This window comes from Lepisosteus oculatus, chromosome 8, assembly GCF_040954835.1.
Source record: "Lepisosteus oculatus isolate fLepOcu1 chromosome 8, fLepOcu1.hap2, whole genome shotgun sequence".
NCBI classification, from domain to species: domain Eukaryota; kingdom Metazoa; phylum Chordata; class Actinopteri; order Semionotiformes; family Lepisosteidae; genus Lepisosteus; species Lepisosteus oculatus.
The window spans coordinates 40,577,827-40,594,702 of record NC_090703.1 but is presented as its reverse complement, the minus strand read 5'-3'; the positions used below and the strand labels follow the sequence as shown (position 1 = coordinate 40,594,702).

At 41.6% G+C, this 16,876-nt stretch overlaps 1 protein-coding gene across 3 annotated transcripts in view; it reads left to right on the top strand.

Annotated features, from left to right (window-relative positions):
- nhsl2 (NHS-like 2) overlaps positions 1–16,876 on the top strand; it is a 100,830-nt gene that overhangs the window by 7,665 nt on the left and 76,289 nt on the right. Inside the window, exon 1 of one of the 3 annotated variants that reach the window (XM_015351333.2) lies at positions 6,750–6,972. The exons of the other annotated variants lie outside the window; for them this stretch is intronic. Coding sequence (XP_015206819.2) covers positions 6,957–6,972 — 16 coding nt within the window. The 5' untranslated portion in view covers positions 6,750–6,956. Of the gene's footprint in view, positions 1–6,749; positions 6,973–16,876 lie in introns of those variants that run through there. 3 annotated transcript variants of the gene reach the window in all.

The following is a 16,876-nucleotide window of genomic DNA, read 5'->3' as shown; positions in this document are numbered from 1 at the left end:
GAGGGGTGTAAATCATTTTGCCTGCCTCTTGGCAACACTCATCTCACAGACGGTTATTTTCCTTGTGTTTACAGTCAGGCAGGGCCCTAGCAGTAGCTGTGATGTGGCCTGGTCCAGAGCCCGATCCTGGTAAGCCTGTGGTACCACTTTTCATAGGGGGTTTTCGGTGTTGGTATCTGGGTTCATTTGGGTTGCCTCTATTTTAACATTAGACCAACAGCCACAAAGACAAAGACCTCCGGCTCTCTAAGCCTGGTATCGTGGTCCTGCAGTTGGTGCCTTACTGCGGTACACTGCCTCCGGAAGGAGCCAGGCTCAAGCTGTGAGGTGGATATAGTAAGTCCAACAGATCCTGCTTCAGCGTTGCCATGGAGACGGCACATGTACTGTAGGTATTGAAGCTGACCCAGGTACAGCACCTTTTTGAAAAGGCAAATGGTATCAACCAACTCCCACGTATGACTGCAAAAATTCGGTAATTGTTACTTGTTCTCGGCATATCAGACAGACAATAAATAATGAAAATGAATGGCCCATTTCTGAGTTACTATAAATCACATCTCGACACCCGTTTCACCACTTTCACAGATGGCTGCAGTACTCAGAAAACACATGCTTGCTATTTAAAATGAGGCTTCTTTTTGAGTATGTAATCATCTCTCCAGATTTTCTTGGCTATAATAGCTGGGGATTTATTTATATTTTATAGCACTGTGTTCCAGGCCTCCTTGACATGTGAGAATACCATATATCTCATAAAACTTTGTTGTTTTAAATATTTATGTTTTCCTTACAATATCATGCTTTAAAAATGCTCTTTTCAAATATTCACTTCAGTTTATATGAAGCAATCTTCATACAGTGATGTGAAAATGAAAGTGCACCCCCTTATGATTGTGTGGTTTTATATATTAAGATATATCCGACTTACAGTACACCTAGTCCTAACACTAGATAAATCTGACCTCATGCGACAGATATCACTCACAGTTTTTACTCATTATTTTTTAAACAAAAAATCAGCCAACATTCAGAATTGTTTTGTGAAAAAGTAAGTGCACCCTAGCTGTTTCCATGTCAGTTAAGAAGCTAATTTAATCAGGTGCTGCTAAACAACTGTACATGATTAGCTGATCATCAGGAAGTACTTCCACCTGTATATAAAATCAGAAACCTTGTCAGTCTGGTCTGGAGCATTCATGTTTGTATAACCTGGGGTGTTTTAGTAACACAGTATGTGTGTAATCAGAATTAAGCTTAGTGTTAAATTTACCTCGCTAATGGATTTTATATAATTCCACGGCTGATTCCTTCTCAATCATTGTTTTTGTTTTCTTTTTAAGTATAACAAACTGATGCAAGTGGATCCTTAATAACCCTTTATCTTTTAAAAAGGTTTTAGTTGAATGTCGTGATGAACTGTACAATTGGTGCGATGGCTCTGTGGCTAGGGATCTGCGCCTGTGGCTGGAAGGTGGCCTTTTTGTATCCCGTGGCCGGCAGAGGAATCCTATTCCGTTGGGCCCCTGAGCAAGGCCCTTAACTGCTCAAGGGGTGTCGTAAATGGCCGTCCCTGCGCTCTGTCTCCCTGTCTGTGTGTCTCATGGAGAGCAAGTTGGGGTATGCGAAAAGACAAATTTCAAATAGAAGAAATTGTATATGGCCCAATAAAGTGATCTTATCTTGTCTGAAACTATGTATAGTAGGGATATACATTCTTCATTTCATACATACTGTACAGTACAAACTTTGATTTCCAAAGTTTACCTCAGCACATGACTTCACTATGCTCTGTGCTTGTGTTTTTGGCCATAGTGTATTGCATGTAATCCAGGATACTCTCTTATCCTGAGGTAGCAAACTCCTCGTGTAGCTGTCTGCCAACTTTGATATGTGAAGGAGGGCTGTGACATTTATTACCGTTGTGTGAAGATGAGAAAGACCACATTAGTCTTGCCCATTCATCACATTGTTATCATTTCATTTTCATACATTGAGATGAAAAACTCCTAACATTTCAGTAATGCTTTTTATTCCATTCCCTGACACATTTTAATGATGAATCCTCCCTCACGTTTCAATACCAAATGACTTTGTTAGATGTATAGGCAAGTTCACCGTGTTTATCTGTCCATGTTTTGTGGTTGTACTTCTAAATGACTTTTATGATCATTTAAGCTCTGTCTTGTTGATTTTTGGATTTGTCTGGTTGCCATGCACAGTGCTTAGTGCATAGACAGGACCTGTAATAAAAGAATGAGGCAGTTTCACATTAATATTTTTAATGAAACGTTTACATGTGTATTTTTTTGTTTTGCAGTTATAATTCTATAACTCTTTTGAGGTTTTTTAAAACAGAGCACCAACAGTATATATTAATCTAGAGTTTTCTTTCTACAATTTAGCGATTGTAGATACTGGGGATTTGTTAAATTGCTTGGATAAAGACACAGGAAACCTATTGATGATCTCCTGGAACAAGAGAAGGTTTGTGAAATAGTGTAATTGAATAACCTTACCTAATGCCTAGTAGATCCCTGAATACTATGCTTACAGGAGAAAACAGATTACACGCACTTTGGTAAACTCTTGCTTTGACATTTCAGCAACTCCTGTGACTTATAATGGCAACTGTGCCACCACACACAATAGCTTGTGATTAAATCAGGAGCTAATGAATGCAGCTTTCAATGATAAAATAATGCAAAATTGTTGTCATGCCAACAGGAGTCTATTTATACTGCATTTTTGGTTTCAAATTCATGCTTCCTTGATTCATATTTGAAGTATGTTGCTATATAAGAGGAAACTGCATGTTTTGTAAGAGTTTTGTTTGTCTGACTCTTTTGTTGCACCTGACCCCCGTATTCTGATGTGGTGAGTATTTGACCCCCCCTGGCCCTCCTCCCCCCCCCAGGAATACAGCAGATGTCTTCTCCTCCAAACTAGAAGTCAGTGCTCCTAATAAATCACTTTCATTCCTCACCACTACGAGTGTGAGGAAAACTAAACATGCCATCTTTACAGTGTTTGGTAACATTGTTTTAATTTACTTCTCTAACTTCCAATCCAGCGAGAAACAATTTCAACTGTGATAACTTTCTGTCAGCTTTGCCGCATGCCACATGTGGCTGCATTGTGGCATTGTGGTCAAGGCTCTGCCCTGGAGGGTTGCAGGTTCGAATCCTAGGTGGGCCGCAGCTGTTTTGCCCTTGGGTGAGGTTTATACTCAGAGTGCTTTAGTAAGTGTCCTGTAAATGGGTCCCCAGATTGATCAAATGGGTAAATGGGTCTCATCATTGGAAATTAGAGTTTCTTCTCAATTGACTGACTTATGAATAGAAAAGTACCTCAGGTGTTTGAAACTTGTTCTGCTTTTTTTCCCCACACATTCGGTTTGGCCATCATACAGCAATATGTACAAAACAGATGCATTTTTTTCTTCCAGTATCAGAATGCCTGACCTTTGCTACTATCTGTAGCAAGTTTCAGTAGGTGAAGAAACAAATCCCTGTAATATTGGGTTCACAGTACTGACATTACATCAATTATTCAGTGTAATGTGTTGCCCTCTTTCTCTTCAGGTTTTCACATTTCTACAGGATCAAGCTGTTGTTGTAGCCATGTGGTATGACTCTCTAGGTTAGAGTAGTAGACGTAGATTTTAGCCTTTGTGAGCTAAGCACTAATCACCAGGTAGAAATGTGTTGGACAAAACTTAATCGTAGGTGACGTTTTGTGGTTGTGCACCTCCACTCTACAGCCTGCTGGACGCACCACCACATGTGAACCTGAGCCAGCAGCTCACAGGAAGGCTCTCTGAGCGTTTCTTCAGGATTTAAGATTTAGTCTGTGCTTTTAACAAAAACACTGCAGAAAATAATGCATGTTTTAAAATAGAGTTATTAGACTAAGCAGGTTTGATCTAGAGTAGCACAGTGGTTAGCATTGCTGCCTCACAGTTCTGGGGTCCTGGGTCCAGTTCTGGACCTGGGAGGCTGTCAGTGTGCAGTTTGTATGTTCTCCCCATGCTGGCTTTCCTCTGGGTGCTCCAGTTTCCTCCCACAGTCTAGAGACATACTGGTAGGTTAACTGGCTTCTGTGAAACCTGACCCTGGTCTGTTAGTGTCTATTTGCTGTGTGTGCCCTGTGATGGACTGGTGTCCTGCCCAGGGTGTACCCCGCCTTGAGCCTCTTGCTTGCCAGGATATAGGCTCCAGTTCTCCTGGGATCCTGAATTGGAAGAAGCAGTTAGAAAATTTATGGATGGAGGTTTGAAGTAATGGCTCCTTCCTTGGCTGATGCTTTTTTCAGCTGGGCCTCTGTGTGCCCAGCATCCAGCGAATGTTTGACATTTGAATTTGAATATACTTCTTGTCTATATAGTTTGTTGCTATTGTCTTCAAGTGTTTATCTTTTTTATGTTCACATGTTTTTGTTTTTTTTATGGGAACGTATCTGGTATTTCATCTTGTTTCCATCATGTGTTTTGCATTGCCGGGCTGTTGGAAAGATACTTGAAGGCATTTTGCGGTCCAATTTGAATGGAGACAGTTGACTCCAGGCGCAGACAGGGAGAGGGGTGTGAACGAACTAAACAAGCTGATGCCCCTTTTTCAGTATTTAATGATATTCACACACTACTTGCTGAAAGTTCGAATTAGAATATAAATGACGATCATGCTCATTTGTAATAAAATGGCAGATCCCATCCAGAAAACGAAACTTTGGCACCCTTTGTGTAAAGAGATATGTTGATCCTTAAGAAATCATTTGGTTGACTTTATCAATCCATTTGCGCAATCATACAATTCGGATTCTACACTTCTAAATCAATAGACCGGCATTTTGTATTTGTATTCCTATACATTGTCTGTGGGAGGATGATGATACATCGGTTTTATCACCTACATCTTACTCAGTGATGGGTTCAGCATCTCCCATCTAATAGTTCACAGGCTTGCTCACAGCCCATCTGGTCATTACTAGCTATCATAAAGGCTGGATAGAACCTGGTCTTGTTTGCACCCTTACTTATATTCTTGTTCTTTCTGTCTACATGTAATACTCTGCAGTTGACATTTACCAAGAGTCCTGAATATTGATGAAGTCTTTCCTTCAAAAATACTTGGACAAAATGTTAAGAGATTGTGGAAGACATATCCACATTTTTAAAAGCATAGCACGTACTCTATAAGATGTACAAATGAAGGGTGGTTGAAAACCCCCCTCCCCCTTTCCCCTATGGCCTAAAAATGATGATTTGCTGATTTTTCTGTGATTCTCGAGTCCGTGCTGCAAGACCCCGTGACCTTACGGAGTCCAGCCATGCTCAAAAAAAGAGTTTTGTGCTCGGCGCAGAGTTGAACTTCCAAGACGGCCCAGTTAAGATCAACAAACAATCTCCCTGCCGGCTTTAATGGCTTTAAAATTCATTCCAGATGGCAGGGGCTTGACAGAAAGCAGATGCCTTGGCGGCCGGGAGAGAGGAGCTGAGTGCTGTGAGAGTAGGGTGCTGGGAGCTTTTGAAAATGTGTTTGTTGGCAGCATGGCCACAGAGCCCCAGCCCAGCTATAAAACACATGAAAACAATAAATTAAAGCAACACCAGCTCACTAGTTTTTAATTCCTCTGGTGTGAGTGAATAACTCATAGAATGGAAATACTATACGTCAGGGGCACCCACAACTGGAGGGTGGGGTTTTTAATGGAAGGTTGTACTTTCTGATGGTATCGAATTCCATAGACAAGGATGTACGTCTACATTCACGTGCACAGTATAACATGAAGATGGAAATGTACACTTTAGCTAGGTCTGGCCCTTTCACAGAAAACAAACTTCTTCGTCTAAACAGCCTGTTAATTCCACTTCATGTATATCGAGTCAAAGAGCGCAGCTGTTTTACCCTTATTAGGACATAGCTAATTCTGACAAAAAACATGACCTTATACTGTATATGTGTCTTGCAAGGAACTCCTTTCAGGGTTTTTGTGGTTTTTGAGAGTAAGGAGCAGTCACTGTGAATGAATGCTAATTAACCCTGGCAGTTTCACAATGCTAGAAAGCAGAGATGTCTAACATGATTTGTAGTTGTATGAATACTTTGTGTATTTTATTGTATTATTGACTTGTCTTGAGAGTTTAATAGGAGAGGATCTTCTTCTAGAGACATGTTGAATTGTCTTTTGCTGGGTCTGATCATACAACTTAAAGTTTAAGTTGGGTACTTCTGAAATTATTTTAGAAATATAGACACACAGGTGCATATGACGATATGCATGGAATACATTTTAGAAGTACCATTGAGTACAATTCAACAGATATTTATATAATCCTTAAATCCTTGTGTCCCTTCAATGAAGAATTACAATAACACAGCTGCATTGCAATGAAGAACATTATTTTAAAACGATCTCTAATGCCCATACAACATTGCGAAGAAGTGTTGCCTATTGTCCGAAATGGAATTCCTGTTTGTGCATGTGCAAGTTTGTGTCTGCGTGTGCTTGTGTCTGGTTTGTGAGAGAGTGACAAGCCAGGGAAACTGCAGACCCCAGGAGGTCAGAGTCTCGTGCCTTGAATTGTGTGTCTTTTTGAGATTGGGCTTCTCTCACTTTCCTAGTCCTGGTTCAGCCCAAACTGTGAGCTTGTGAGCTCTGGCCTTCCTTTGGAATTGTCACAGCCTGAGGAACTAATGTATGTAGTGTGGAGGGGAGACGCCAATTCGCAGTTTGCTCCCTTTCTTTTTTTAAACCTGAGTAGGTGTGAGCTATCTTGCCAGAGCTGTGCCGCCACATTACAGAGTATTCCTCTTTAAAACTGAGTGAGTGTACGTGTAAACAGTACGTCTATGAGCTAGAGATAGAATTAGAAGAGGAGCAAAAAATTCCTGTGCTTTGCAGTGCCTGGACCAGAACTGAGGGGAAAAGGAGCCTGTTCCCTCTGGCAGTGAAGCATGCCACTATTTAAAGGTAATTATGGATGAAATTCTGATTCTGTTGGGGGTTGCAGTAATGTGGGAGTACATTAGGCAATATTACAGTGAAAGATGTGAATTTATGCATCGTTCTGTAAAACTGCAGCATGAAATTGTGGAAGACATATACATGTTTTGAAAAATATTGCATGTTCTCTGTAAGGTGTAAGATTTGTTTTCACCGTCAAAAGAGCAGAAGACATCATAGAGTCTTATTTTTATGTATTAACTTCAATTAGAGGATTGGAATAAAATGAACGGAAGGATTGAAAAGGCCATGTCGTTCAGTTCTGTAATAGGTAGTTATATGTTCTTCAGGTCAAAGTAACTGTTTTGTGGGTGCACGAGGCTCCAACATGAGTTGCACTTTTGTGATATTTCATTGGGGTAGAGCATTCAGGTCAAAATGGACTCTAAGTCATGCATAGCGACTAAACTCACAGGCACTGCTGTCAAGTCTGAGAAAACACTCCCAGCCACAGTAGGCTGTGAGTACCAGTCGCAAAGGTTAGAGAAGCACTGCAAAGACCATTCCACACTTCAGCATTGATCCGTTTGCAGACGTTTGAGACAGGAAATTAAGTTCTTGATGTCCACAGAAAAGGCAGAGATGCTAGAATGGCTCAACTGACAAAGATGTGATCCTGACATGATGGGTCTGAGACTTGGTCAGGTCACTGGCCAGCTGTGATCAAGGCTCCAAAGAGGCATCAATGGGGTTAGCTGGCCTGAGCTTCACACAGTAATCACTGAGACTTCCCAGGTGACTGCGGAGCTCCAGTTAGCACTGGGCAGGTGGTGGAAGTGCTTACACTACCAACTTCTCACTCTCCCCTGTGTGCGGTCACAGGGTTTGTACCTGCAAGTCTTGACGTGAAAAACACATAGTTGGTAATTCCAAAAACTGGGGGGTTATGGTAAATGTAATTGGTGATTTTAACTTTTTTAAATAATACAAAAGGCAAAGACCCTTGCCCTCCTTTACCACTGTGTGGTGCAGTGTTACAAAAGCTGCCTCTAGGGAGGGATTCAGTACCCTCAGCCTGCTCCTGTAAGAGATGAGAGGGAACAGAGGTGTATTCTCTGCCCCTGAGAGAGGCATGCTCACCTGCACAGTGGATAGAACTCAAGCAGTTTGCAGGCTTATTTTAAGATTATGTATTGATTTTTTTTCTTCACTGCATTTTAAGGCTGTTTCTGGATAGCAGTGTAAGCCAGTACTTTCCCCCAGAACACCAGGAGTCCCAGGAGCAACCAAGAGCAGGCCACCCTTGTGGTCCAGTTGCTAGTCAGTTCAAGCCTGGGCTGTCTCATTGGCCGGCTGTGACCTGGGTTCCCCCAGCAGTGTCCACCCATTGGCTATGCATTGCCAGGTCTGTGAGTGCTGTAGGTGGCCAGGGTTCTCTCGATAGAAGAGCAACTGCTGGGACCCGCCCACTGCCTGCAGTGACATCAGCGAGAGACATGCTGCTTCTCCAGTCAGCACTAACTCTCCCTTATGGCACTGCGGAGCTTGACACACGTCAAGTGATGAGTGACTCTGACAGGAGGAGAACTACAGGTGTGCATCCACCAACTTAAAAAAATTACAATTAAGATTTTTTCAAGGATTATTTCAAAGTTAGAAGGGTAGTTAACACCTCTCCTCCAAATACTCTTCCAGCCCTGACCAGTTTTATCACGATGTTGTTTGAGCATGACCATCCCGTACCAAATTCAGCGCTGGAGAAAATAAAAATGGATTTGCCTTGATTCTTAAAAGGCCCCTTATGGTTGAAGAAAATGATCCTTAGTTCATCTGTGTTGGTCAGAGATGAACTGAGAAATGTTCACAAAGTCATGGAGAACTGGGAGCTGTACTAACAAACCTGACAAATATGCCGTTTCTTCCAGAAGTTCTCTTATATTTTAATACACCACTTTGTTAAAAAACTGCAGTGGTGGGACCGCAAAACTTTCATTTGTAAGAAAAGGGTTTTATGACACTTGTGAATTCGAAATTTCCTGAATCCCCAAACCATTATCACATTTCATGTATGTTTCTATAACCGTATGTGGTTGTCTGATTTGGTGATTTGTCTTCTGGGTTTTGATGATTTTGTGGTACACATTTTGACAAGGATGATGTAATCCTTGGGTTTGTTATTATGGTCCTGAGCTTTAGCATATCAGTCACTGCTTTCCAGCAGATTTGTGACCCTGAGAGTGTGAGTGAAATGTGAGAACAGTTCCAATGTCTTTGGCAATGAAGTCAGGGCGATAGGCACTCACTGTGGACAGCAGTTGTGGGCCTGGTGCTTGTTATTAGCACCATGGGGTACTGTATTACTCATTTAAAAAAGGAAACCTGAAGGATGAAATTGTACATTGAAATTCCTTGTTGGTTCTGATTTCCAGCTGTAGAGCCACAATTCAAAACTCATATTACTGTATGTGAGTGAGGGGGGCAATATGAATTTGCTATATTTTATAAAATGGAAAGACATACAAATTCCTTATCCAGTTCTTTTAGTAACTTGATAATATAATACTCTTAATGATAGAGTAAACATATTAACATAAATATATTAGTGATAACCTGCCACTTCTGCCAGAGTGAGAAATAAGTGACAACAACAATGACAATTGAGCAAGGTCAACCTAGAGGACTTCTTCAGAATCAACAGTAAAACACAAACCACAGGATACACGTGGAAACTACATGAAATTTCAAACCGTAAACAGGAGGCACTTCTTTACACAAAGAGTTGTGGGAGTGTGGGACAAGCTGCCCAGCCACTTTGTAGAAACTCTGACTTTTTTCAAGAAATGGCTGGATGAGATCCTTGGATCAATTGTCTACTACCTACCAAATGGACTAGATGGGCTGAAACACCTGCTCTCATCATGCTGTTTGGGTGTTTTATGACATACTATTTTACCATTAAGGGTTTAGAAGGGATCTGGAATTCCAGTATACCGAGTGACCAAGTGCAGAAGATAGGGATATTAAGTGAAGTCTGTAGAAAAGGGGCCTCTGTTGGATATTAGCCTTTGATTGAGTTGTACAAAAGAGAAGTGTTCTGGATTCCCCAGTTCTCTTTCAATGAGAGAGTGAAGAGAGAGCTTTTTTGTTCTTTGAAGGTCATTCCCTTAAGGGGTATGAAGAAGAGAGAGCTCCATGTTCCATGGTGCTCATATGACATGCTTATATAAGGCATGGCTATGTTCTCCGAGTATGGTTATTGTAGAACCAGAAAGCACATCTGAATGAGGAGTTTTTCCTTGTTTCAGAGGAATTTACATTCTGCAGTATTTAGTCTTAATTCTTCCAGACACTCTGCTGGGTCCTCAGTTTCTGAGTTTGGATAACTGGTGACTGTGAAGAGGCTGATTGCATTGGTTTTTCTGAAAGGAGCTGATATTGATTAGTAGAAGTCAAAAGCAGTGTAAATGTAAGTAGAGGGGGGGTCTTGTGGTTGCTAAATTCAAAATGTAGCAAGTGATAAGCCAGAAATTTTGTGTTGTTTTTCAGTTAGCTTCAAGTTGCTTTTCAAGAAGACTGGCCAAGTGTTATTGGAAGACATTGCAGGATGAGGTTTTTGGGAGCCTGTTGTTTTGTTTGTGGGAATGAGTGTTAGGGCCGCCTGTGAACTGTGCACAAAGATGGAATTTAGAGTAATGTATGTAATATGATGTGGAGAGGTGGGGGCTTCTTGGGGAGGGGCTTGACAGGATATGTTCTTCCACTGGGTGTCTGTTCATATATTTGTCTGTTTTATTTTGTACTGACTCACTTTAAAGAGGCTCCACATGCTGTAGGTGTTGTGGGAACTGTACAAAAATGCCATTTGCAACTGTTATTCCATATTAAACCCTTTTGGCAACATTTTACAACATATGTTGACCAACAGGGACTCAAAATGATATCTGCCCACTCATAACCTCATGGGCTTTGTTTTGTTATGACGTATCTTGTGTTGACAGAATACTCTTGATAAACTGGCAAATAAACTTTCTCAGGGGGAGTTCTCAGGATTTAGTATTTAGAAATCAGTACTGTGTGTATGCCTGGCAGTGATAATACAGTCCGTATGTATACAGCTGTATCTCCGAGTGAACTGAGTGTTGGTAACAGCCTGTCCCACTGCACTACTGCACAAAAGGATGAGGATTCTTGACAGTGGTGTTCCAGTATATCTTGATGTGTTGACACATGTTGCTCGTTGACATGTTAATGAGTTGAGACTCTTCACCAGACACCAGACTTTGGAATCCTCCAACAATAAGAGATCATTGTCATGCCCTCTGCAGCCAGAGGGCGCTCCTTCTCTGTCCTGTCCCTAGTTTCCGGTCTGCTGTCCTTCCTGTCCCTCTCTTCCTTGGGCTATATATTTCCGGGTCTTGCACTCTGCCCGGGCTCAGCATTGAAGTTCGGATGTCCTGAGACCCGCCTAGCACCAGGGCGCCCCACGTCCGCTCCCTGAGGGCATAGGTTTCTATACGGCATTCCTGAACTCTTTGCACTAATGAGCCCGGGCCTTTTTCCCGTCTCGCCGCTACGCATATGGGTCTTTTTCTGCTCTCCTGCTCCCCACGGTTAGTCCCTTTGGACGTCCATGACAATCATCCCAAGATACCTAATCTTTGCAAAAGTCTTGTGTGGAATACGTCTTGAGCAAAGCAGTCCAGACATCACTGGTTCTGAGCTCTGTTACTAGGTAGCTTAGGCAGAAGGTCCTGAAGCAGTGGTATGTAATTGCCTGAGCACTGCAGGCTCTGGGTAGGCTCAGGTTGGCCAGGCAGTTCTTGGCTTGCTGCTCAACAGTGACCTCTCTTCCTCTCAATGCTAACTCTCCTAACGGAGCCTGCAGTGTGAACAAGGAAAGGAAAAGTAAACCTCGTTTCTCATCATACTCATCATACATAAACGTCTCTTTGGTTGTTAATGGGTTCATGTTGTGTTAAATGTATTGCTAAATGTATCTTTTACTTGCCTGCAAAGTAAATTTCCCATCTTGGACAATAAAAGGAAGTAAGTACAAACTTTAAATACTTCAGCAGCTTCTCACTCTGCTCTCCCTTTTCAACCTTTTCTGCTCTCCCTTGTGAAGTGACCTGTTCGTGCAGGCTGGGCAACCTGCATGACTGACACTAAGATAATTTCCTTTTCTGCACCACTAGAGAAAAATGCTGGTCAGCTTCCTCCACGTTCTGAGCCATGTAAAGTACAAACTTTTTGTGCAAAGTGTCAGCTGCACCAACCAAAGCAAACAAAAGATCTGTTATGGTGGATATGGAAATAGAACATCCAGTAGATAATTATTTATAATTTTCACTGGTGCAGAAGGGAAAGTGGAAAGGTGAAGACTGGGTTTTATTTGACTACCGCATGATTACGGAAGCAGTTCAGTAGGGGAACGATTGTCACCAAAACTCGGTTTATGTATTCTGCTTTGCTGAGGTTGGCCCAGTACATTCTACATCCCTGCCATCAAACGCACAAATCTGATTTGATTTAATTTGTCTCGATAACTATATACAAAATGCATGTTCTGGAGAACATTTGGGTGTTCTCTGCGATCTGTTCAGATACACTGCTTCATTTCACGAACACAAAAACTCCCTGGATTCATGCAGTTAAACGTAACAGTGCTACATGAAGCTGAGCCTGTGCTGTCACTCACTAATGGCAGTTAAAAACAACTGACAGCAAAGGAATGCAGTTCTCCAGTCAAAGTTGACAAGTAAGCCTTCCATATTAGAGCTCAAGTGATTAAGTAGGCTATAATCATGTTATCCTAATACTAATAATACCTGACTAGTGAGAAAATTAGTAGCCTCCATATTAGGGAAGATAAAAATATATGCTTGTTATGTCTTGTGGGTGTAATTTGTAACTCTGATGCCATGCTGGTTTTTGTACAATTTGTAAGAAATGATAACCCACGATGATAACATCTACAGAGAACACACAGAGCAGTCAGCTGGGATGACATATTTTCGTATTTTCATGTTTTCTCTGTGGTTATGCTTATCTGCCAGTGTTCTTTCTCAATTGTTAATCTACTGAACACAAAGAAACAGATTCTCAAATCTAACATCTCTGGCACTTCGGAGAATTAGTACAAAATCACTTCAGAATCTTCCATGAGCTTACTGGTTATACTCTCCCCCCCCACACACACACCCCTCCGAGTTTTAAGATGCTTTGCTCCAGTTATGTGCGGTTAGTCCCTTATTGAAAGTTTACTATTCCATACCCTGGTAATGTTATGATAACAATGACCAGGGCAGTGAAAGTGAACGTGTGGTGTGAGCATGGGAGAGGAAGAAGCTTGCTACTGCATTTACCTTGTGAGAATTTTATTTAAGTTCTTGTGGATTTTAGCTCTCATTTCTTCCTCCTCGTGGATATTACGGTATACTGTTTTTATGATGTTTACAACTGAGCAGTGCCATTGGCTGGAAGATTCTACCTTCTTTTCCCAAATGACTCCACCCCAAAAAAAGAAGTCCTGCATTGAAAGTCCCACTCAGAAGCCTCCACATGTGCAGTACCAGAGTCATCGTGACAGATCCTGGAATAGTGCAGCGCTGCTCTCAGATGGACAAAGGAAGGAGCTGAGTTGTATGTGTGTGAAGGCAATCTCACTTTGCTCCCACAGGACTGTTGTGTAGCTGGATTGTTGGAAAAAAAACTCTTGGCTCTTGGATTTCCCCCTTCCGATTATGATTCCCTGCAGCTCCACCATCTCAGGCAGCCGCAGCTCTGTGAGAGCGCTAAGGCACCACTGCATCGCTTGCGCTACAGCCAGGAAGCGTGCTGCTGTCCCACTGTGGGCTGCTCCAAGCCCATCGCCCTGCTGGCACTGCTTTCCCTGCTCAAGCTGGTACAGAGTGCCAGTCCGCCCCATCTCTCTTCCACACAGCGCGCGATGTGTTGCCAGGAGCCACTGGAGGGGAAAAAAGGAAAAGAATGCCGAAGGCCAGAAAGTAACCAATTGTGACAAATAGCAAAATCTCAGATGTCAGGAGCTTTCTTTTGCTTTTCAACCTCCTCCAGTTCCAGTCATTGTGATAATGAGCAGAGGCACCAAACTGAGCTTACGAATTCTGTCTCCGCAGGGTTGCTCTTTTTCTATCACACTGCTTTGGGGATTTTAGTTCATTTTCGACCTTGTTGGGCTTTTTGGCTGCTGCACAGTGCTCACAGCAGCCACGGGGACAATGACCTTTCTGAGGGACTCAGCCATTCGGCTTCCCTTTAGTTGTCCAGTTTTTTTGAATAATTCCAGGCCAGTAAAATGTTTCTCCCTGTGTATTCTCTCCACCCCTGTCCTCCCTTTCCCGACTTTTGCTCCTAGTTCTGACAAGCATGTGTGTACTGAAAAGTATCTATAGTCTATATAATTGTATAAGTGTATTTGTTGCTTAAAAAGAGACAATAGTGTATTTAATTAACACCTTCACCTTTTACTCTCTAAACCTTTTAGTCTTATGGTGTCTCTCCATCTGAAAGAAAGCTTCCAGGGGCTGTGTGTGATGTACAAACGATGTCAGAATGATTGCACCCCTACTTGGATGTTTGAAAAGCATGAGTTAACAAAGCTGGGAATTAATTTCCTCTCCTTGTCCGGTCCTTCCTCTTCCCTTGAAGTATCAGGATGTCTGTTATAGCATTTCATTTGGTGGCTGTTTTCCCGTTTGTCCAGAAAATATCATAAACATTCCTAATTGTAGGGCTGTTCACTCCAGTGTCCAGGCCAAATATTCCCTTGGCTTTTACCAGTCATGGCCTCCTAGTAATCACCATCTTTGAATGGGTTTCATTACTTTGTTCCCCTCCCCACTGAGAGCTGATGTGTGGTAAAGCCAAGCAAAGTCCCCATTACCTGAAAAGCACATTAAGTGGAGTGTCCAGAAAAGTGCTATATTAGTATAGGGAATTATTATTATTATTATTAATTGCTCAAGCATGGTCTGAAAACGCCTGTACCTTATGTTTGAAGAAACAGAAGAGGTATTTTGTTAATGAGGGTACTTATAGTCCATATGGGGTCTGGTTAGTCCTGTTCCGGGTGACCACATACTGTACCTTCTGCGTTTCGTTCTATCCCAGTGTACTAAAATAATTGAAATCCTAATTGATCCAAGAAGTTGCTTCAGTGAAATATTTGCATTTTGTTTTAGGCAGACGTTTGGGATTTTATTTCACTTACAAAATACAATGGTTAAATCTCCAACATGTTTAATAGCCTGGAACAAACAGTTATTGTTTAATCTTACTTAAATAATTAAGCCACCTTACCAAACCAAAGAGTATCAAATGTATCAAGAATGCTAAAATTCCATTTTTGACACATTTTGTGTTATTGAAAATTCCGGGTTGAATGTTGGCTACTATGAGTATAGTTCGAGGCATAACTAGAGTAAAAATCTGAAATACCTCATACATTTTGGCTTTATTTGTTAATACGCCTGTGTATTCAATGCCAGTTCAAAAGTTTTAAGAACATAATCACTTTTTTTACACTTTTGCACTCAGGGCATTTTAGAGAAGATTTAGGTTTAGGCCAATGCAGTGCATATAGTCATATAGGTCAGAAAAAATTTGAAGATAACATTGAAATATCAGTTTTCCTAAATATCCTTTCAGTCCTAAAACACAGCCATGCAATCAAAAACCTTCTAAGTTTAGTAGGAATTCTAACCCTAACCCTAGCTAGGGGTTTGGGCTAAGTTAGGGTTAGGGTTAAGATGTTCTTCTAAGAGGTTCCACAGTCTTCCACTGATTTGACTGCAAGAAATAATATACTGAATAAAACTTTTAAGTGCGAAATAATTAAGCCACCTTACCAAACCAAGGAGAATGTATCAAGAATGCTAAAATTCCATTTTTTACACATTTTGTGTTATTGAAAATTCTCGATTGAATGGTGGCCACTATGAATACAGTTTGAGGCATAAATAGAGTAAAAATCAGTTATACCTCATACAGTTTGGCTTTATTTGTTAATACGCCTGTGTATTCAATGCCAATTCAAAAGCTTTAAGAGCATAATCACTTTTTTTACACTTTTGCACTCAGGGCATTTTAGAGAAGATTTCCGTTTAGGCCAATGCAGTGCATATAGCCAAGGGTTTAGGCTAAGTTAGGGTTAGGGTTAAGATGTTCTTCCAAGAGGTTCCATAATTGTCCACTGATTTGGAGTGCAGGAAACTATAAATACAATTGACAGTGAAAGGTTCAATTGTGCAACTGAGGGCTTGGAAGGAACACAAACCAACAGGTGAGTGGGTCACCAGGGCCAGGACAGAACGACAAGGTTAGACTGATAAGTCTTCATGTTTAACATGCCTTCATTCCTTATTTACATGTCTTCTTTACAGCTAGGCCGTATTTGACACAAGATAGCACGGCTGTGTAGTTGTGAAAGTGTGGCAGCCTTTAATAACTGCAGTATATCAGAGGTCACAGGGAGAGGATTCAGCCTGAGACAGGAGCTGTGCAGGACAGTGGGGGCAGTGCATGGCTATTTCCTCTGGACCTGGAACATGGCTGCAGGATGCAGTGACTTTGCTTTCGTGTTTTTAGAGAGGCTAAGAATACAATTTCCAGAATGTGTGGCTGGATGCTGTTTGAAGAAATACAGAGCTCTTACAGTGAGTGGTTTGATCCTTCTTGTGATCTGCAGTAAACCAGGGTTATTTGCATTCTCAAACAGGTCGTTCTCATGAAAGCTGCTGCTGAAGCACAGTAAATCTGCATTCAGGAAGTGCGTTGAGGAACGTGTGTTCTCCAGTAAATGCTTAGTAAGCCTTGGAGATCTCTAGAAAATGGACACGGCGTTTTCCAAGCTAACGGAAAGGGATGTTTTCCACTCGCTCAGCGATGAAAGTGTTTGGAACAGATGAGT